At 35.6% G+C, this 23,179-nt stretch overlaps 1 protein-coding gene across 8 annotated transcripts in view; it reads right to left on the bottom strand.

The window, feature by feature from the left end:
- Positions 1-23,179, bottom strand: part of CSNK1A1 (casein kinase 1 alpha 1) — a 49,116-nt gene that overhangs the window by 5,189 nt on the left and 20,748 nt on the right. The window contains exons 3-11 of one of the 8 annotated variants that reach the window (XR_003002321.1): positions 21,852-21,978; positions 18,727-18,825; positions 16,223-16,306; positions 11,725-11,864; positions 10,265-10,343; positions 9,212-9,286; positions 6,027-6,133; positions 4,794-4,942; positions 644-1,038 (exon numbers count right to left, since the gene is read on the bottom strand). Coding sequence is in view for 5 of the 8 variants with exons in the window: in XM_024738284.1 (XP_024594052.1) it covers positions 4,789-4,942; positions 6,027-6,133; positions 9,212-9,286; positions 10,265-10,343; positions 11,725-11,864; positions 16,223-16,306; positions 18,727-18,825; positions 21,852-21,978 (865 nt within the window). In the remaining 3 variants the exon portion in view is untranslated. Of the gene's footprint in view, positions 1-643; positions 1,039-4,788; positions 4,943-6,026; positions 6,134-9,211; positions 9,287-10,264; positions 10,344-11,724; positions 11,865-16,222; positions 16,307-18,726; positions 18,826-21,851; positions 21,979-23,179 lie in introns of those variants that run through there. The other 7 variants (XR_003002322.1, XR_003002323.1, XM_024738283.1 and 4 more) reach the window with 7 other exon arrangements.

Raw genomic sequence — 23,179 nt, 5'->3', positions numbered from 1 at the left:
CTGCAAAAGGAGAAAGAATGTTTATTTTTATACAACTAACCAGGAGATTCTATCCCTCAGTCTGAAATCTGGAAAGTATGTATCTGCTCCTATCTGTAAATTAACTTCAGATTAACTTGATTTTGTTTTTCAACAGAACCACAAACTAGTTCAAAGATATATTTATGTAATAGTAAGGCTAGGAAGTTTGCGATGAGCTTTTAAAATTTAGAATCCTTTCACAGTATAAGACATAACTTTTAAAAATTAATTTTGACTATAATATTTACATTCACTATGCAAAGCCATTTATATTAACTAACTTTTCCTGTAATATGCTTGTGTGGTTTTTCTGGTTGTATAGAATCAGAATCAAGCTTGGAGAATTCTGAATCAGACTGACAGTATAAAAGTTGAAGGAAAAAACAAAAACTAAAATAACTCTTCCTTTTCCACAGAAATTAAAATAGTATTTAGTTGGGAAAGATAAAGGAAATAAATTTTATTTTTATCACTACAAATAAGATAAATGACAACTTAAGTATAGCAGGTACATCATCCCTAAGCTGCATTAAAAAAAGACTGATGACCTGATTTCTTTTGTCTTCTCTTTTACAGAATTAATTCTGCTACAGATTTCTAAGGATGCTGAATTTTAAAATACCTGTTACAACTGATTCCTTCCCCAACTGGTAGATGGTCTGCATTATACACCACTGAGTCACAGCAACACTGTACTCTTCTAGGTCTTCTGACAGTTGTTTTCAATCTGACAAGTTGAAAAGTGTGATAGGTCCAGCAAGCCTTTGAGATGTGGGCTTCAGATTACTTCAAATCAACTCTTAAGCACTCATCTTTATTTCCTGTTGGGTTATTTGGTTCTTTTCTCTCCAGCTTTATTGTCCACAGTGAAAAAAAGCTGACAAAAATTTCAGCAAACAGATGCAGCTCCTCGGCACCTCTTTGGATTGAGAGTATTCGGAGCAGAGCAGTCTCTCCAGATATTTCAAGGTCTTCCCCTGTGATATGGTTTACGTTGCTGAATGACCAGCCACGTTCCTAGCAGCAATTGGTGAAGTCAGAAAAAGTTAAGCTAGACATAAATGGTAAGTGAAGCCCAGTAAATACTGGAAGGTAAATCAAGGAAGACCATGAACATGTAGGATAATGTGATGGAAAAAATATTTCTAATCTATTAAATGCCAACAATTTGACATCCATATATATTATGATAAAACTATGTTTAGTAGCAATGACTGGAATAGTGAACAGATGGGTTAAGATGATGAGAATAGTAGAATTAGGAGAGGATCCACCTTTGGCTTCACTACCTTCTGCAATTCTCCCCATCTCTGCCCTCAACTAAAGAAATGGTGAACTTAAGTGAATTCTGAATGTCCTAAAAATATTTTTTTCCTTTACTTCTTATATGTCTTGAAAAGTACTTTCCTTATAATCAAATATAGTTGAAGAAAAGGGAGTGAAAATGAATTTGGAAGTGTATCAGATGTATTATCTTTTGCTTTCCTCTTTAACGTGTATAAAAACAGTAACTGTAGTCTTGTGGTACCTGAGCACTTAAAACCAGTACAGATCATAGTGAGCATTAGTGGAGACGCCTTGTAGTCTTTTGATGGCCTTCAAAATGGAATATTTCAAAAGATCTTTTCTTTAGAAGAGTAAATACAAGTCTATTACATATAAGTCCATCTTAGCTGAATAAGTCAGACTTTAAAGTCTTTGCACATTCTTATTAGTTAACTGCTAAAACAACTTATAGCTTTCAATGGAAGAAGCATCAGATAAAGATTTTTCCAAAATTATCATAGAAAACATATTAGTAAAAGCGACCATTTGGGGGATTTTTTCCCCAGGAATGTATGTGTCTGCAATATAGAGATTTACCTGCTGAAGATCCATTTAAGATACTGAATCCTCTGATGTGGAAACCCCTGAAAGGGTAACTCATGAATAACAAATGATATATTTAAAAAGCACATCTAAAATTTTAACTAGAAAAATGTAATACGATTTTTTTTTATCACGGAAAAGATTTCTTGAAATCAATGAATCATTGAGCTCTTCCTTGAATAAAAGCTTACTGTAGGGAATCCTAAGAGAATATGCTTTCAAACACCCTTATTAGAGACTGGAATCAGGAGTAAGTAAAGCTAGTTATTTTCAAACTCCAGGCTTCACAGGAGATTTCTTACTGGATGACCCATATAATGGGGTTGGGGTAGAGGTTAGTTAGCGGAAATAGACTCCCCATACTTATTTCACACCACCCTCAACTGTGCTATGCTTTCATGGCTTTATATATGGGGGGGGGGTTGTGTAAGAGTTGTTTAGGGCACTAAGTTTTATATCCAAAATAAAATGAGTCAAAGATTAAAAAGAATTTTGTTCTTTGTATTCTGTTGAGTGGCATGTTTTAATTGCAAGCAATATTTTGCTTAAGAGTCAAAACATACTGCCTGGAAATACATTTCTGAAAGCAGTCAGTGATATGTGGTGGGTTTTATGAAAAGTCCAAATTTTCAAGATTTTACAAATTCATGTCTGTGTGATATTTGTATAACCCCAGTGTCTAATAATGCTATGAAATTTTTATAAGATTTTAAATTGCTTTTATGAAAAATACAATACAAAATAAGGATTAAACTTAAGTTTAATTACAGTTTTTTCCAATGAAACATACTAACTCAGTGGATCCAACTTCTCATCTTTAAGACCTAGATAAGGCAGGACAAAAATTTTGCTTGTTTATTGAGTAAGAGACACACAGTAAACTAACAAGGAAATTAGCTCAAAATAAAGTAATTCTTTCTGAAGGCTGAATGCCTGAAGTGCAATGTTCTAGGTCAGATGAGATTTCAACCTAATTTTCGTTCTAGAAACTGCAACTTGTGATGATCCTATTATCCCAGCTAACTTTAGTCAAAAACTGGTTTCATTTTGTGAGAAAAAGCAAATACACTGTAGGTGTCAGGTCCTCAGTTTAGAGTCTATGTGGTCTTACCTAAATGGCAGGACCACTTCTCAGCAATACTAGCCACCTACCTCATTAAGAACCTGTTGACAATATGATTAGTTATATAATGATTAAAACATTCAAAAGGGACAATTAAATTCCAACTATGATGCAGAGGTAGAGCACTGGGCAAGCATTAGTGTTTGTTATCTTGAGTTCAAACTTCCTCATCTAAGAACTCCCACTACATTAAACCTCCAACTGTGGATCCTTCCCAGAAACGTGGAAACGAAGTACCTCAACTTCATTCCTAATAGATGAGCTGCTGGGAGGAGGATGACATCAGTTAACTATACTACTTGAAAAGTATCCTCAGATTAGAGCCTATTTTTAAATTATAAAATTTTTTAATTGCAACAGTAAAAATATGGACCAAAGAAGACCAAGTTCAGATCAGAGCAGTGATTCAGAAATTATGTAATTAGAAACCAAAAAACAAACCTTATCTGCCCACCACTTCCAGGAAGTAGGCAGGTATCAGGAGGTAAGCCCCAGAAAGGGGAAAAGAAAAACAGACAAAAAACATAAAACACAGGAGTTGAACTGTATGGCAACAGTGATAAGAAATGGCACTGTGCCCTAACAGTTCTACTCCTTAGTAGCACTAAGAGTGCCAGAGAGATATAGAAAGGAAATAGACTAGCAGCTCAGTGGCATTTGCCCCAGTTTGTTTTTTTTTCAATTTGCGAGGAATAACTGCAGAATTCAATTCTACAGTAGACCCCTAGACCCTGAATATTTGTACAATTTAAAAAAAGTAAAAAAAAAAAAAAAAGTAACGCCCTAAGAAAAAATCATTTTGAAATTAAGAACACATGTAAGCTAAGCAGCAACTAAAAGAGAGATTTATTTTTGTGATAAGTAAGGATATATCGAGCTCTTCAGTTATTTGAGCATTTAAGAGAGTAAATGAGGGCTTCCCTGGTGGTGCAGTGGTTGGGAGTCTGCCTGCTAATGCAGGGGACACGGGTTTGAGCCCTGGTCTGGGAGGATCCCACATGCCGAGGAGCGACTAGGCCCGTGAGCCACAACTACTGAGCCTGTGCGTCTGGAGCCTGTGCTCCACAAGTGAGGCCGTGACAGTGAGAGGCCCGCGCACCGCGATGAAGACTGGCCCCCGTTTGCCACAATTAGAGAAAGCCCTTGCACAGAAACGAAGGCCCAACACAGCAAAAAAAAAAAAAATTTTTTTTTAAATTAAAAAAAAAGAGTAAATGAGGTGCTCTGCAACTGAGAAGATAGACACTTCGGGGGCAATGCCAGACTCACCTCTTGAACTTAGATCATGTTCACAATTTTCCATTTTTAATTCTAAAGCATTAACATGCAGAAAAATTCTTAACACTGTTAGTTGGAAAGAAAGTCAAAATACCATGGCTAACCAGATTCATTATTAAAAATCAACAAGTGTTAGGTCTAGGATTTTGGATTGATTGATTATACCATATTCCCAACACCAAATGTTTATTTTGGAAAGGGTTAATGAATGAGTAAAAAAGATGCAGTTGTTAAAAATGACCCAAAATCCCAAGAGAAATGATAATAATATACACACATATATGTATATAAAAATACATATACATATATATGAATAAGGACATTTGGGTTTAAAGTTAGTAGTCAAATTTTCCAAGGACGTCTTTTTTTTAAAACAAAGAGCCAGATTTTTATGTATTTTAAAACCACCTCCTCGATCTAACACTGTTAGAAATGGATGAATTACCCAATTTTGTGTTCAATTTTTTTTCCCTGTAACGTCACTTGGTTCTTGGCTACTAACCTTTCATGTTACTCTTGGTTTTGTCAGTTTGCTTGCCTGTGGGGGTTTGGGCCTGCTGACCCTGCCCACTTGAAGAGGCTGCCTGCTGTGCTGCTTTCTGTTTTAACATTGTCCAATCAAATGTGTAGTCATATTGGTGATTCAGGGTCCTGGAAAATATAAAATTATATGTTAACCCACTATTAATAGGGTCCAATTAAATACTCCACAGAACTTTCAAGACAGTGAGAGCATTTTTTAAGGAAATGAATATCTTCTCTTAAGTGTGGTAGCTTCTACAAGATTTCTTTCCCTATAGATGACTTACTGTTCAGTTAATTCCACTTTTTACATGTCTCAACTGGGGGGAAATGATGTCACCGCTTTGGTCTGCTGTATTCAAGAATAAATCCTCTCCCTTTTCAAAAAGAAGCTGCCTTTAAACTTTCTTGAAATGAGCAAGGGAGTGGGAATGAAAGGCAGCCATGAGGGAATTCTCTGGCAGTCCAGTGGTTAGGACTCTGTGCTTTCACAGCTGAGGGCGTGGGTTCAACCCCTGGTCAGGGAACTAAGATCCCACAAGCGGCACTGTGCAGCCAAAAAAAAGGCAGCATGAACAACAAAAACACTGAGTCAAGCTGTCAGTTATGGGGGAATATTCTTAACAGAAGGTATCCCCTAAAGACACATCAGAGTAGACGTGAGACTGTAACTTTGAGAGGGCGATGTCTATGCTGGTGACTTGGAAGACTTCTCTAGGATTAGAGCATTATCCCTAATTCTTCTCTTCCAACTAAGATTTTGAGCCACATGTACTTTATTTTTTCAAGACCAATTTTGGGTTGTATACCTAGGGATCCTAGAATTTGGGCCTACTTCCACAATATTATAAACTCCAATTATTGCCTGATATTTTAATTGCTATTCATTTTGGTATTGAGCAGGGTTGTCTACCAAGTTGGAGAGTCCCAACTGCCACCAACAGTCACTTGTATCTAATGTGAACTGTGTTAACTATTGTGGAAAACTTATATTCTACTTTGAGTTTGATTTAACAGTTTCTCCATCCCAAACGAAAATATTTCAAGGACATTTGGAAATGGAAAAATGTCAAACTCATAGTTTCTTAACATTTCGTTCATTTCATTCACTCACACTGGTTAGACCCACTTTTACTTGCTACTTGTCAGAGTAGATATGTTGGGCAGACTGAACTAATTTCCCTCACTGGAGTTTATAGTCTTAAAAACTGACCTGAAAAGAATGCGGAATAGCTGCCTCAGGTACATGTAATCCGGGGCTTCCTCAAAGCGCAGCCCACGGCAATAGTTTAAGTACATGGCAAATTCTGCAGGAAATCCCTACGAGTTCAAGAGTTAAAACACAAAATTAAGACAACAACAACAAAAAACTTATTTAAGACAGAAAAATCAATGTATTTAAAAACAAGCAAGAAATGTATTTAAGGATATTTTACTACTTTGCTAGAAGATCTGAGAACCTAAATAACAATAATATGACTTGGTATCCTCATAAATTTGACAAAATTTCTTCGTCCCAACCACCTTATTACATATTATATCTTTTAATATTGGTAGAGGAAATATATATCTTTTCCTTGCAGTAACAGGTTCTTAAATAATTTAGATATCCCACTTGTTAACCTATTATTTTATCAATGTACAATAACTGCATGGCAATAAAGAATAAACAACAAAAATGAGGCCAGTAATGTTCTTTGCCAGAACAGGACAGTGAATGGGTATTCTCTCTCCATTCTGAAATTACTTTCTTTTTAAACAGCAGTACAGACCTATATAAAGAGAAGTAAAATCAAGAGTGCAATTATACAAAGCAACCATTGTTATGATATAGATCAATCCAATACCACACCCTATGAATATATTGGGTTTGTCTTTTCTTTTTTCCATAATCCAATGCTTCCTCCTATGAATAGATTGGGTTTGTCTTTTTTTTAACATAACTGTTATCATACTGCATACATAATATGTTCCCTTTTCCATTAAAAGATTGCAAGCATCCTTCTATGTCATTTCTAACCTCCGCATCAACTTTTTAGAAGTTCATGGCTGGATATTGTTTGACCTAATGAATACATCATAATTAACATGTTCCCTATAACTGGACATTTAGAGGATTCCATTTTTCTCTATTATAGACAATACTAATAAGTACATCTGTGGTGTAAACTGTTTCCACGTTTGGTTTCTTGGCAAAGATTCTCAAAGATGTATACAGATGTTTTTTAAGGCTGTTGATATTAGTCACCAAAAGGATTTTGCCATTAGGAACCTAGAAATGCAAAGTATTTAAACAAAAAAAATCCCCACATCTCCTCCCTTTGAGTAAATGTGAACGTGAAGCAAGATGAGTTAAAAGAGGCAGTCTCTTCCCAAAATCTTATGATTTTGAGAAATTTCTCACATCCACAGGTAGGATAGAATGTATACATCCACAACATTTATTTTTTATTGATTACAGTGATGGAAACAAATTTAATTTTTATAAAGTACTTTCTTAAAAATTTATTTTATCTATTTTATTTTTAGCTGCGTTGGGCCTTTGTTGCTGTGTGCAGGCTTTTCTCTGGTTCCAGTGAGTGGGGGCTACTCTGTTGTGATGCGCGGGCTTCTCATTGCAGTGGCTTCTCGTTGAAGAGCACGGGCTCTAGGCGCGTGGGCTTCAGTAGTTGTGGCACGGGGGCTCAGTAGTTGTGGCTTGCGGGCTCTAGAGTGCAGGCTCAGTAGCTCGGTAGTTGTGGCGCACGGGCTTAGTTACTCTACAGCATGTGGGACCTTCCCGGACCAGGGCTCAAACCCGTGTCCCCTGCATCAGCAGGCGGACTCTCAACCACTGCGCCACCAGGGAAGTCCTCAACTTTTAATATACATTCACAGTCTGTATTAATAGTATTAATAGTATTCTGCATTTATCAAATGAACTTCCTTCTACAAAAGAAAACTACCAACATTTCATATGTATTTCATATGTAAAGTATGAACTGTCGCTAGACCATGCCGCTGGACCATAAGACTGAAAACAATCTCACTACTTTATAGTAATACCTAATACTTCGGTGTTCACTGCACCCTTAATCAATTATATGTGTCTAATCCAGAAAGACAAATGTAGTTCACGATTTCCAGATCAAAATTAAGATGCTGCACACAAGCAGAGAATGTACTAAATCCTCCCGTTCTCTTCCTGAATATTTTATTCATTAACCTAAAATGTATTTCATAATTTAAAACAAATCCCCAAAGAGTCTCAGAAAAGATCATAAATTTCTCAACCCATCCCCTCTGTTTCTGTAGATATGCAGAAAAAGAGAAGCAAATTTGTGGATGGGGAGACTCATAAAGACATCACCATTTACTCCCTTCCAGAGTACTATTTCAACTCATGCTGATTTCTCCCTTCTACCACCCAAATACGTAATTATATATTGTTTTCTAATTATTTCAGGTATGCAATTGTCACAAAGATGACCATGTGGTCTTCTTTCTACGGAAGAGACATCATGACAAAAGTATCTTTCCACTCTCAACTCATGTGCCTCTCTTCAAAGTTTGAGATTTCAGAGAAATGAGCCAGATTCAAACTGCCAACTATACTGTTGGACACTTTCTATTTCTGGATTGTTCTATTCTGCTTGCCTTTGTTTCTCTAATTCCTTGATATGCCAATTGTGGATATCCTTTCTTCTCTGGCACCAGTTAAAGAATAAGGGGAGTATTTCTTAACTTAATTTTCTCATAAATTGGTTTTGAGGTTCTATTAGAAAAGTTTACCTCCTTCTTATTTTTCCTCCAATTTAAAACAGATCATAGGGCCTAAACCAGAAACATAAAACAATTATTTTAAAATGACTCATATATTCAGGTCATTCCTTTTTAAATTTTTTTGGCTGTGCTGGGTCTTCGTTGCTGCGCGCCGGCTTTTCTCTCGTTGCGGTGAGCAGGGGCCACTCTTCCTTGCGGTGCGTGGGATTCTCCTTGAGGTGGCTTCTCTTGTTGGGGTGCACGGGCTTCAGTAGTTGCAGCGTGTGGGCTCAGTACTTGTGGCACGTGGACTTCAGTAGTTGCGGCACGCAGGCCCTAGAGCATATGGGCTTCAGCAGTTGCGGTGTGTGGGCTCAGTAGTTGTGGCGTGCAGGCTTAGTTGCTCTGCAGCATGTGGGATCTTCCCAGACAAGGGATCGAACCTGTGTCCCCTACACTGGCAGGCGGATTCTTAACCACTGTGCCACCAGGAAGTCCTCAAGTCATTCATAAAGATACCAAGAATCAACCAAAGTAAATTTAAAACAGTAAATAGCTACTCAATAGGATGCTTAAGTTCTGAGGCTGTAAAATAAAATGTTCCTTTTTGTTCCTGGATCATTTATATTAAAAAAAAAAATCATCATGTACACTTACCTTACACAGAACTTCAACAGGTGTGGACATCTTCTTTTCGCTAATTTTTTCATACTTTTGCTTCTTTGTTGCAGCCTGTGGAGAATAAGAAACCACACAGATATACTCAGTATTATGAGAAGAATTTTACTAGTTTAACATACTACACATAAAAGGAAACTTGAGATTCAAGAGAAATCATAACCTAGAATAAAAAAGAAATCAAAGTATAATACATGTAATCTCCTTTTCCTAAACTGTTAACTTTTCACATGACTTTCTGCTTCAAGAACGTTTTTAGCTGTTAGCAAAGGGTGAGTTTAACAGGAATATGATTTAAGTAAAAATGGGTCAAGTCAAATTTGAAATGAGATTTCTTAACCCATATTCAACAAGGGCAAAATAAGAAGATCAATACCAAACACATGCGCCTGCCCATCATTTAGTGACATTAATAACTGGTGTTATTTTTCCAGTGTAAAAATATTCACACTGGATAAAGCTACCCACACTGAGCAATTTGTCAAGCTCATAGATGCTCAATAAATACAGGGACCATTTACCTTTAAAGGACCAATAAAGCAACTAAACAGCCATTAAATTCTTGGACACAGTAATTTATCATTACCATACAAATACTCACAGAAGTAATGGTAAAACTCCTAATTAATGGAAACAAATAAAATGTTAGGACAATTAAATAATATAGCTAGTATTACTGGATAAACTAGTTCTACTGTACATAAAAGTACACATTTTCAACATAATGGCAACACATCAAAATGAGAAAGTCTCCACCTTTCTTAGCCCATGTCAAGTTCCTTCCAGGTAAAGCTACTGGTTACCAATGGGTATCTACTAATTGTCCCAAAGGAAACTGTTCCTCAAGTGTGACTGTGAGAGTCTACTAACCTAATTATTACCGAAACGATCAGATTTTATTTTACCAATAAAGGGTAAAAACAAAGTCATTCACTCTCAGAAAACCTCATACTTGAAAGGGACCTTAAAGGCCATCTCCAATGTGTATTTGTATTCTTAAAACAAAAAGCTGGTGATGTGAGTCTGGTTTACCTTTAGTCCTTGCCATGGCAGGCTGGTTCTATTAAAATACATCAAAACATATCCTAATGATTCCATGTCATCTCGGCGACTAGAAAAGAAAATGTAAATTGAAAGGCTGGAATTATTGTGAAGAACATGTGAAAGAAAGCCAGGTACACAAGAAAAAATGTTTCCAAGCAAGGAGAGAAAGTAATTTGGTATCTTGTGCAAGGAGTTACTCAGTTAAGGTAATTTTTTTAAAAAGTTCCTAATGGGTTACTTCTAAACAAAATTTCCTCACAGAATCCAAAATTATAAAATCCAACACGATCCTGCAACTTAACTTTTAAAGAGCAAAAAGAATTTAGCTAAATAACTTTCTAAATGAGGTTAATAAAGATGGAAGAACCATCTAGCAGGACATAAGTTTTACAGAAGCTCACAAAGATTATTTAGGGATAACTCTGAAAAAATTAACAACTTTAAGCTAATTAAACATCTATATGAATATATACACAAACACATACACACTTACACGCATATTCAGACAGATACATGTACTTAAGGACTGGTAATGGCCTACAGAAGATGTGAAACTATAGTTTAACCAAGGGTACTCAGATATTCATGGCTATTCCCTAAGCTTAAAAGCTCATTCTCATGAAGTTCCATAACCTGGAAGCATATCATTTCTACGCTTATTTATTTATATATTTTTTGTGGTACGCGGGCCTCTCACTCTTGTGGCCTCTCCCGTTGCGGAGCACAGACTCCGGATGCGCAGGCTCAGCGGCCATGGCTCACAGGCCCAGCCGCTCCGCGGCATGTGGGATCTTCCCGGACTGGGGCACGGACCCGTGTCCCCTGCATCGGCAGGCGGACTCTCAACCACTGCGCCACCAGGGAAGCCCTCTATGCTTATTTTAAGGAGCAAAAAGAAAAATGATTGACAAAAGATGAAAAACTAGAATTCAAGTCAGAAAATAGAAAGACCACAGAAATTATGACAATGTTTAAACTAAATCCTATTCATTTATGTAGGGGTGGAAGAGTAGAACAGGGATGGTCCACCAACCACATTTTGGTTTATTAGAAATCAGATAACATTTTCCTTGTAGAAATAACCAATACATTCTTCCCCTAAACTCAGCTTGCTTCACTAACATATAAAAAGCCCAAGATCAGTATTAAGAAAAAAAGTATTGTCTTTAGCTGCAAAAAGAAACATAAAGTTGCATTTATGCTTCTAATTTCCATCATGCAATATTTTCTCCTCAAAAGACAAGCTTCAACAAAGAAAACAAAAAGGCTGCATTTAATCGGCTTCTTTGCACTGTCCAAAGCAGCAGATAAAAGGATTAATAAGTGTCTTTCAAATCTTCAGCCAAGAAACATCTTTAGATATTGTAAGAAACTAATTAAAGTATTTTAAAAACCCATCAATGGCTTTTGCTATGGATTTGATAAACACATTCAATTTTCAAACTCACCTCTGTTCAATACCAAGATGTGCATTGATGCTAGCATATCGAGCAGTGCCAGTGAGATTTTTATCTTCTCTGTATGGTATGTGTTGCCTTGTCCTGTTGTCTCTGTACTTTTTGGCCAAACCAAAATCAATAAGGAATAACTTTAAAAGAAAATAAAGAGACATTAGGTTTCCAATCTTGTTCAGTTAAACTGCTTCTTACTCATTAAATGGCATCTATTCTATTTTGTTCAATTATATCAAAATAAAGCATCATAAACAGAACAGATAATGAACAAACTTAACACTCCAATAAGCTTTTATTAGTCCTCATCAATAAATCAAGTTAAAAAAATACAGTTAAGTCAAGTGGTTGATCCCTGTCAGCTGAACAATTTCATAGGCCAGTTCATTACACATTCAGGAGCCTGTCTTTGGAACCTCTAACACAGTGGAGAAATGTATACATGCTCAATATCAGAGTTGCTGACAAGTGTGCTGCATGCCATAATGAAGCCTGACATCCGTTACACTGGTAAACAAGCATGGGGTTTTAAAAAACTAGACATAAGCTATCTGGAACTCTTCCATTCTACAAAGGCCACTCTTTAGTATGCCAACAGAATGCTCATTATCTAAAATAAGACAACTCTGAAAGTTGTATATTGACAACAAAACCAGGATTTTTATTTATAATAAATAAGCATTTTAAAACAAGCATGCATTTCATTTTATTTCCAACTGACATTTACGCATGTGAGCAGCTTAAGCTTCTGGAAAATATAACAAGTTGATCTAAAGTCTTAAAAAGCACTTAAGTATTTATTTATTTAAATAAAGGTGGCTTACAATCAGCAGTTTAAATGAGCTAACCAGAAACCAAGTAGTATTTTAGAACAAAATAATGTTTAGTGCTGTTTCATTTAAATGGTACACAGGGCGTAAGATACTCATTTATAATGTAGCTAATTTTTAAAATTAATTCAGGTTTACTCTCCATGATTAAAACTTTTATACAAAGAAGAAAAAAAACAAAAGTATTTTGGGGGGAAAAACCCAAAATATGTTCATATTTACCTACCTTCTAAATCAAAATAATCTTAACTTAAATTTTTATTTAGTCTTTATCATAAAATCACTTATCAAAAGTTATGTCTACAAAGTTTATCAAGCAAAGCAGGTCTATGTGCTCTTATACTATGTAGCCCTACACTATTCTTTTCTAGTTACACCTAAATTTTGCAGTTTTTCTTCCCATTAGGCTGACACTAGGTTCCTTCTGCTGCAGTTTACAGTCTGTGATATACTGGGAAACATGACCACCTAGACTGTTAGGGTTTGCGTCAAAAAATAACTAAAGCGGGCTTCCCTGGTGGTGCAGTGGTTGAGAGTCCGCCTGCCAATGCAGGGGACACGGGTTTGTGCCCCAGTCCGGGAAGATCCCACATGCCGCGGAGCGGCTAGGCTCGTGAGCCATGGCCGCTGGTCCTGCGCGTTTGGAGCCTGTTGCTCCGCAACAGGAAAGGCCACAACAGTGAGAGGCCCACGTACCGCAAAAAAAAAAAAAACAAAACAAAAAACTAAAGCAAGTTACTGATTTAAGTGAAAAAGATATGACCAAGTGCTTCTTTTAGGAGGATGAAAAATGCCTATTTCAGGCAGGCACTACAACCTAGCCTTAGCTATACACTGGATGGGAAAGGCTGAGGTTTGAGCTTCTGTAACCATATTGACAATGAAACACTTGTTTTCACCTGGTCTACTATAAAGAATGAAGATTAAATTTTCAGTAAAATGTAACTGGATAATGAAAGCTCTTTGTATGATTAAACTCACTTCTTGAACAACTGAATTATTATAAAATAGGGACAGGAAAGTTAATGTTAAAACCACTAAGAGAAATAAAGCTCATACTCTTTTAAGTTTCTTTCGATATGAAAATTGGCTCAGTACTCATATTAAAATGAGCAAAATATACTTATGTTAAGCAAAACAAAAATTATGACTTAAGTTCTACAGATTCACACTGAAAAGAAAACAAGGGAAAAAACAAACCCAAAAGGACATCCAGCTTCATGGCATTTAAAAACTCTCCCAAAGAATTATGTGGGGGCTTCCCTGGTGGCGCAGTGGTTGAGAGTCCGCCTGCTGATGCAGGGGACACGGGTCCGTGCCCCGGTCCGGGAAGATCCCACATGCCGCGGAGCGGCTGGGCCTGTGAGCCACGGCCGCTGAGCCTGCGCGTCGGGAGCCTGTGCTCCACAACGGGAGAGGCCACAAGAGTGCGAGGCCCGTGTACCGCAAAAAAAAAAAAAAAAAAAAAATTATGTGGGTTATGAATAAAAAGTGATTAGGACATGAACTTTCTTCTAAGGATTATTTTCTAAGATTGCTTCCTTTAGTACTCCAAATGGAGGAGAAAACAGGAACAACTCTGACATGGTTATGTCTGATAGTTACATTCATGTCTAGATTCAACAGCTGCATTTGCAACTCAATAACCACTTTCTCACAACTAAAAGACTGCTTTATAAAAACTCAGTGTTCACTAGAGTTCTTTCCTTCTACAATTCTAAAGGACAAAAACCTAACTTATTAAGAACAAAAATGGACAAACACTACCTTCTGAAGTATCTCAATCTTTAATATTAAAGCAAAAATTTTTTTAATTTTCTCCTCCTATAAAAACTGAAAATGAGTCAGGAAAAGTAATGTCACTGATAAATAAAGGTATCCCATTTTAAGAGCAAACAACTGAAAACTACTTAAAATTTAAAAATTTTAAATCTCTTGATAGTTCATTACCTTCTGGTACCTATCATGCTTCTTTAGTCGCTCTCTATGCACTGAATTTAAAACGAGTAAAAACATATATAATGGGAAATATTTACATGAAACCATGTGATACCAAGGATACAACCCAACAGGCGCAGATATGTAAAGGTAAAACCAAAAAAGGAAAAGTCAGTATTCAACGTCATAAAATAATGTGTTTTTATAGGTCTGCATATGCAAAGAGACGTTTAAACTCTTCGGTTGTCAAGCTGCTTTTCTGTGGATTTTAACTACATGTTCTAAGTAAAATTTGTGGCTGTTTTAAAGAATGCAGCATATTTTTCAAAGGAATGTGGAAATGAGTTAATGTTGGGTACGCTGGGATAACTCCATTCAGTAGACGTGCCATTTTCTTCAGAAACGCTACTGCCAATTTTAGTTTTTGGTATTTACAACAGTTTTTCTCCTAATCAGCAGTCACATTTTCCTGCCCTTCAGAAAATTCACAAGATTACTTTTCCTTATAACCCAGAAAACCTATTATTAAATAATTATGTTATAAAATATAAGTAAAATGTGTGAATGTATATGGATAAGTAAAAATAGGGCAGTAAAGTTGCCTTACAATGTACCTAATTACCTACCATCCTCCCTCTCTGCCCAACCAAGACCTAGTTACCACAGTTGGTATTTCTTTGTGAATAAAAGTAAAATTGAATTCCTGAAACCGTTTTAACAGTGGGAGAACGTAGTTCCTGAAATAATGCTGGGCAGTATGGAAAAGGATTAAGTGATTACCCAGGTGATACTTGTGGTTTAATAACGGAACTACAAAGTATGCTCACATATCAAATGCAACTTTTTTCCTTTTCTGTTTACTTATGTCAATACTTACTTCTCAGTGTATACTAAATTGATAAAGATTCGTTCATTCAGGAGCTTCAAAGATTAAGTACCTAAATGGTGTGATTTTTAAAAATTATTTTCCCTTGTTTATCTGAAAATTCATACAGTAATAAAGCTATCTAACTTCTACAAAAGTAAATATGAAGAGTTCTGCTTACATTTAAAAAATATTTGGAAAGTTATTAGAGTGTTTAGCCTGCTAAACACTAAATCATCAGGTTATGCATCTGTTTATCTTACATATGTGTTACTGATGGTAATGGATAAGTGCTTCAGTTATCGTTATGTTGTTAGAATACAGTATATTCTAGTTCCAGCGCATATAATGCTCTTTAAGCATTTTATGCCACTTGTTTGAAGCTGAGAGAATTCTTATATTGAGGTAATCAATTCTAGAAAAACTAGATCTGAGATCTGATCTACACTTACCTAAAGTACGCTAGGGGAAGGGGAAGAGTTGACGCAGAATATCATTCAGCAATAATGCAACTCCAAATTATTTTTAAAAATTGAACAGTCTATCTCAAGTTTACCATTAGGTAAAGAATTTCAATGGTAGATCAACATATTTCCTCATGTGGATGTTACAGATCTAAACATAATCCTGTTTTCATTTAGGTTTTCTCTAAATTTTACAAACTTTAAGCAAAAGCCACAAAGAAACATCTTAGTAATGTTATGTTTGCCAAGTATGTCTGAATAATGCCAACGTAAGAGGTGCTTGAGCAAGATCTACATTCTCCAGAATTAAAACAAAACAAAAATAATCAAAATAAAACAGTAAGAAAGAAAAGCACATGAATTTGGGATTGAGGTTGGAATAGGAGACAGTTTCAGACCTGGTTTAATCCTGAGAAAGATGGGTCCTGAGAAGAACTAACAGTCATGCTTCTTTTCCTCTTCCCCACTGGAGATTCTAAACACTAAACAGACAATAGAGGGTGGCAGTGCATCAAACAGTATTGCTTACATTGCAACAATGGCCGGCGCAGACAGGCAACACCGAGGCATTAGAGAAAGAACAGGGTAGCCAAATGCCATCCTTCTTCCACCAAGCACTGTAGCTTCTCAGTTTTCCAAATAAGAATCACATGCTTAAGAACATTTGAATTCTGGAAAATACTCAGGTTTTTAATGCCACTATATTGTGTCACTGCCTGAAACAGGGATAGCAATGGTGACATTTGGCTCTTTAATTTATTAATAAAAAAGGGGGGAATTTGGATCTGCAATCTTTGGTACCACAATCTGCCCTTCCCCTAAAAAAGATTGTACAGGGGAAAAAAATCTTCAGTAAGGAAGAGGTAGAAGGCATTTAGTCACCTTAAAATTTATTTTCATAAGCATGCAGGGCTGATTACTGGAAGAGATGAGCAAATTCACTATGATTGGAGTGACTACTCCTAAATATCAAATTCAGAACAATTTTCCAAATAAGAAATTTGACTTTAAAAATCAACCTCAAAAGCGCCCCCCACCCAACTCTTTACCCACAAATAGAAAACTACTGGAACAAGCTGACCGAAGAATCCAGTCTCATACAACTGGCATATTTCAAACTACAATACAGAAAACACTAAAAACCAACTACATAAACAAAACACTAATCTAAAATGTTCAAGAACAACATTTAGAATTTGAATCTTAGGTAGAACACTGCACTTCTAACCCTAGGGTCTCTCTGAATCTGTTTAACAGCAAAGCAGCTTCACAATATTCTTTTTAATATCTCTAAAAGAGGATACAAGATTCTAAAAAGGTTTACGTATCACTGGTCAATTTGATTTTCTAACACAACTATGTGATTAATAAGCTATTTTAAAGGGGGGGAAAAAGCAAAGAGGTATTATCTAGGCCATCATTAAATTTAAGACAAAAACCATGTACTGCAATGTCAACATGCAGAACATGGATCACATGAGGATAATGGGTCTTTAGCAGGAAGAAAATGGGAAGACAAGGGCTGGGAAATGGTCAAAAGATTAGGGTCATACTGACAAAATTGCCCCCCAAAATTAAGACTAGTAATTTTTCAATTAAATTACCAGGTTTTATAGTAACAATTAAGAACCTGGATGCTTCAAAGAGAGAAGCCACATAACATTAAAAAAAAAAAAAAAAAGATGCAATTGGGAATGGCAAGAAAGGTTGTATGTAGATTTAAACACCTTCTATTATTTAAAGCTCAGCTTTCAACAAAAAAAGTTAAATTCCTAAAACTTGGTCAGACCAACATTAATGTCTCACGCATTAACAAATAACACCAGTTCTAATGGTAATGGCTCCAAGTTGGCATTCATACAGGCAAACAAAGGTAAACATTTATAGCTAGACCTAAAAACACCGAACATTCCCTAATGGTTTAATAAAACAAATGGGAATGTTCCTTCCAAAAACAAAACAAAACAAAAAACACAAAAAACAAAACCCCCCCAAGTTGTCCTGAAGTTGAGAATTTCTATAAGATCATCAGATCATAACATGCTTAGTGCATTGCCAATGCTGCCTGTCTGCCCGAGCTCAACATTGAATTAATAAAAAAAAGCAATTCACTCAGTAAAACTAATCATTGCAGAAAAAATTCAACACAATTAGTTTTTAACTGCAATCATGCGTCACTAGCTAAAACCCAATCACCCCATAAATTCAATCATTCTGCAGCCCCCAATGAACACTAATTTCATTGTATGTATGTTCATTTCACTTGTCTACACTTCCCTTTGAAAAGGAGAGGGGAAGAGGGGTGGAGACCCCACCCAACTTGGCACCCAAATAAGAAACTGTCAACTACTTTTGAAGCAGGCCCAAAAGTTATCCTTTTGAATACACAAATCCAAGGACTGAAGAATTCTCATTATCAACCATGCTTAGTCAGCAAATGTTAACGCCATGGTGACAGATGGGTCAGTGGTTCCCACGCTGGCACAAGCACATATATTAAAAAAACCCACACTTCAGAGACAAAGGTTAAAATCTGATTTTTAGCATTCAGGAAGAAAAGTACATGGGGTTTTTTGTTTGCTTTTTGTTTGCTAGATATTCGAATGAATGAAAAATAGATACAACTGTTCAATAGTTAAATAATATAGATGATTACATTTCACTATAAGCCCTTGGAATTTTATATTTCCATATAAATAACTAACCTTGGTTGGGTAAGCTGGAGAGAATTTATTTCAAGTTATTAAGTTAATAGATTATCCTTCTAGTACAATCTTTTAAAGCAATTATCAATAGCAAATTCAACTTACTATGACTCTTAATTTAAAGACTGAAAGTTCACCAAAGCAATTCTTGAAGTTTTTTACTCTTTGTTCCTTCATGCAAAGAACATGTGACTAACCTTATTACAGTGACGCCCAATACCCATTAAGAAGTTATCTGGTTTAATGTCTCTGTGTATAAAATTCTTTGTATGCACATATTCAATTCTACTGATCATCTGGAAAAAAGGGGAGGAGAGAAAATTCAGTGATTTGTATTAAGTGACAAAAGAAAACATTACTTCTCACTTCAATATGCCAATTATTTTTCAAGATCACAGGTATACTTTATTAACTTTATTTAGAGTTCACAAAGACAGTGCTAGTCAAAATTAAAAAGAAAGGGCAACCAGGCACTGCAATTTACCTCTAGACTGATGGATATATAAGCATAAACCAGAAGTGTTCTTTAGGCTTATTCTTTCACTATTAATGATTATAAACATGATAGTAGCAAAACATAACCTGATAGCAAAAAATGGTTTCATTTTTAAATTACAAAAGTAATACATTTAGAATTGTTTCAGTTGTTGTAATAAATTATATAAAGTAAAAGCCAATCCTATGCCTCCTGACGTACCTATATAAATATAAAAACAGCCTGCTATTGCCCAGATCTATTTCCATGCTCTTATATACATACACACATAAACTCACTTGTGCTTGGGAGTAAGGGGTGTTGACCAACTGATATAGTAGCTATAAGTTGTTGTTATTGCTTTAAATTGAAATAGAAACGGTCCACTCAGGTTATTCTTGTTCACTTGTTTTTAACTAATTATAACCCAAACATTCCTGCAAGTTGGTACCATACAATGTAAGCATGTAACTTTTTATACAAATGGGGACATACACACGCTGGGTTTCCTTTCTTGCATGCTTTTTGGACTCTCCCATGATTTTTCTCCATACTTGTATGATCATAGTCCAAAATAGAATAATAAACATGCCATTCTAACAAGCTTTTCTTAATTTCTTGGAAATTCTGCCTCGTCAATTGGTATGGTCTTAGCATTCTTTTTAATGGCTATAAATATTCTATGGCACAGATGGAAGTACTCCCCAATTATCCCCTAACTCACAGTATTCCCATTATTTCCAATATTCTCCCACCATAAACAATAATGCTATTAATAGTACTTAAATATATCCTTACCTACTAGTGCTTTTATTTCTATGGGTTATAAATCCCATACTATTACAGCAGAGTTGCTGGGCTGAAAGGTATGTATTCTTTTCATTTTGATAGGTGCCATCAGACTGCCCTTCAAAATAGCTTATAACAACTCATTTTTTTCAGCAGTAGTGTTCTTTCTCCCACTAGCAAAGTTATTTCAGTTCTTTCTAAATTTTGCCAATTTGACAGGTACTGACCTCGCTTATTTCCCTAACAGTTTGGAAACCTGCTTGTTTTTACTGACCTTTGGGATTTAGTACTATTCTATGAACTGTCAATCTATACTCATCCAGTATTCTTTTGGCTTGTTCTTTTCTTGCTAATTTTTAAGAATTCTCTGCATACAACAATCTTTTATCAGTCATTTGTTATGTAAATAGGTTTAAATTTTGAAAAATTTGTCTTAACTCTGGCATCTCTTCTGTAATAGTTTTAATTTCCAAATTATCAACTATGTCTACCTTTTCTGTAAAATACTTACAAGTTGTATTTGAAAGTGTTTTCCATGTGCAAAGGCTGCCAACATTATCTTTCTACCCATATGTTCTTGCTCTTCTAGTAGTATATGTCAGGATTCTATTTTTTACTTGGCCTCATTTTCTCTAGAGCTTTTATCACCATGGATATACAGATTCTAAATCTTACTCCTCTACCTTGGCAAATGTCTTTTGAAGCCAAATTGTAATCTCTGGCTTAAATTATTCATACTCTCAAGGAAGTAGATGTATACAATGTTCAAATAGCATCTTTAGGTACAGCAGCAACTCATGTATTAAAGAAGTAAAACAAAACCGCTGGCTCACTTATGTACATATTTGTCCTAGCTAAGTAATACCCATAATTAAACTATGAGTATTAACTCACAGGGGAAATGTGGGGCAAAAGACAAATTAATAGCACATACTACAGACTACTTCAAGTGTTGCCTGTCATCTATGGGGCAAGACTCAGCTGTTTCCTTCTTAAACAAATGCTTTCCTGCAACCCCCTTTCCTAAATTACATTCTTTCTCTGATGTTACTAGTGTATCCAATATATAGACTTCTATGACAGAACCCTTCCATTTTTCTCCACTAAACTCTACGTTCCTAGAGGGAAGAGACTAGTTCTTATTCTTCTTTGTACATCCCAGTGTTAAGTACAATGGCAGTCCCCGAATAAATGTTCACTGTATGAATGCCTATGTGTTACTGAGCCTACAGAATACAAACTCTTATTAAGATTCATTCACATGTCATATTAAGAGGTTTTAATCATAAATTCCTTGACATTTACCTATTATCTTTGACCATATTATCTGTTTCCTCAAGGCTTGTTCCTGACCCTATTATTCCCCATCTTAAAATTCTTTAAAACTAATTTTCTTTTTTATTTCCTTTAGTTCAAAAAAATCTAATCTTTGGCTTTAAAACAATTTCATCTAATCTCCAGCCAATGAATAAATCTAATTCATGACATAAAAATTTCCCTGGTTTTGCTTAACTATTACCAATGGCCGAGAATCCTTTACTTCAAGAGCATCTACCTGGTCAAAAATTATTCCTTAAATTACTTCAGTACCTTATTTTCCTCAAAAATACACCTTTCATAAGGATTCAACACATAATACATAGCATTCAATTTGCTTAATTTAAACAAAATTTCAATATATACATATTTATCTATATTTATATACAAACACTCCAAATCCTTTCTTCAAACAAAATCTTATAAGGAAACCTGCTACATTCAACACTAAAACAAATACACTCTATCTGATGGGAGCAGCTTGAAAACTCCTAGTCTACAGGTGTAATAAACTAGTATAGTCCGTTTTTGTCCTATACCCATGGGAAAACATCTGCAAGTCATATTAGAGTAATACACTTGAATGACTATACCTTACTATGGATCTTTTTTTGCTGATCCAAACGTTAAACAGTGACACACGGGACAATAATTCTCTGGTTTACACACATTTAAATTATAGTTAAGTAGTGGTAAACAGTAGTATTTCTTAGTTTTTATTCTCATAAAAGTTTCACATACCTGGTCAGCTAACATAAGTACAGTTTTCATTGTGAACCTTCTTGAACAGAAATTGAAGAGGTCTTCGAGGCTGGGCCCAAGAAGATCCATGACTAGCACATTGTAGTCTTTTTCCTGACCATACCACCTAATAAAATGAAAGGGGGAAAAGGGAGAGCATTATAAAAAGCTATCACTTAACATCACCAAATTTTAAAAAATTTGAATAAGACAGTTTTTCCTCTCTGGTTAGGTTTTATTTAGGCTTAAGTTTTCCACTATTCAGTTGATGAACTCACTGACTGACTACATTGCCCAACACAAGGTAAAGAGATTTTTTTCCTGTCAAGCAACCCATTGTCCAATTAAGTCAGTACTTGTGTGGCAGCCTTAACATTCCTCTTAACCAGGGCAGCTGAATTCTATATCCATCCACCACTGATTCCTGAGACGATGGGCAAGTTTCTTAACCTCACCTGGTCTTACTTTTTAACTGAAGAAATGAAGGAGATTCTACTAGTCATTCCAAAACGTTTCAGAAAGCAAAGATCCCTTTTACTATAACTCATGTTCCATTTCCTACCAGGTTGTATTAATAAGGAGTCACATTTTTGCTTAGTTTCCAATCACAGAAAACAATCATATTACCACAAAGATGACATTTGCTTTTTACTGGAAGAATCATGCTTTAATTATCTGTTGCTATATTACTGTGGATATACAATTTGCCCCCAATAACTCTAGGAATATCAACTGCTAATTTCAGAGACTACAAGAACTGGAAATCACTGCAATAAATGATTTCAAGTTTCTATGTGCCTGTGAGTCTGGTAAGGGTAATTTCCTGAAAATAAGCACTACCATTTTTATTTCAAACTTATCTAGATTATGAATTTTGCTGGAGGGACATCCCTGGAGGTCCAGTGGTTGGTTGGGGCTCCGTGCTTCCACTGCAGGGGGCACGGGTTCGATTGCTGGTCAGGGAAATAAGATCTTTTATGCCATGTGGCACAGCCCAAAAAAAGAAAAAAAAAAGGCATTTTGCCATTATTTAAAATGTTAAAAAAGAAAAACGAGGAAGTTATTTTAAAGCTAGACTGGAGTGATTTCTTTGTTAACGCTAATAAGAAATGATACCTGGATTTACCATTTGAGAAGTTTATGTTTTAAAAATATTCAAAACAGGGAAAAAAGGCTTAAAAAAATCTGTGTCAAAGGCATTAATGAGTATCAGTTTAGTGGAAAACTGTTCAGTGTTTTTGGTTTGCTTTATAATTTTATTTATTTTTGGCTGCGTTGGGTCTTCATTGCTGCACGTGGGCTTTCTCTAGTTGCAGCGAGCGGGGGGG

Source organism: Neophocaena asiaeorientalis, unplaced genomic scaffold (assembly GCF_003031525.2).
Source record: "Neophocaena asiaeorientalis asiaeorientalis breed wild unplaced genomic scaffold, Neophocaena_asiaeorientalis_V1.1 scaffold404, whole genome shotgun sequence".
Lineage (NCBI taxonomy): Eukaryota > Metazoa > Chordata > Mammalia > Artiodactyla > Phocoenidae > Neophocaena > Neophocaena asiaeorientalis.
Note: the sequence above shows the minus strand (reverse complement) of the source record. Positions and strands in the feature narration are given on the sequence as shown.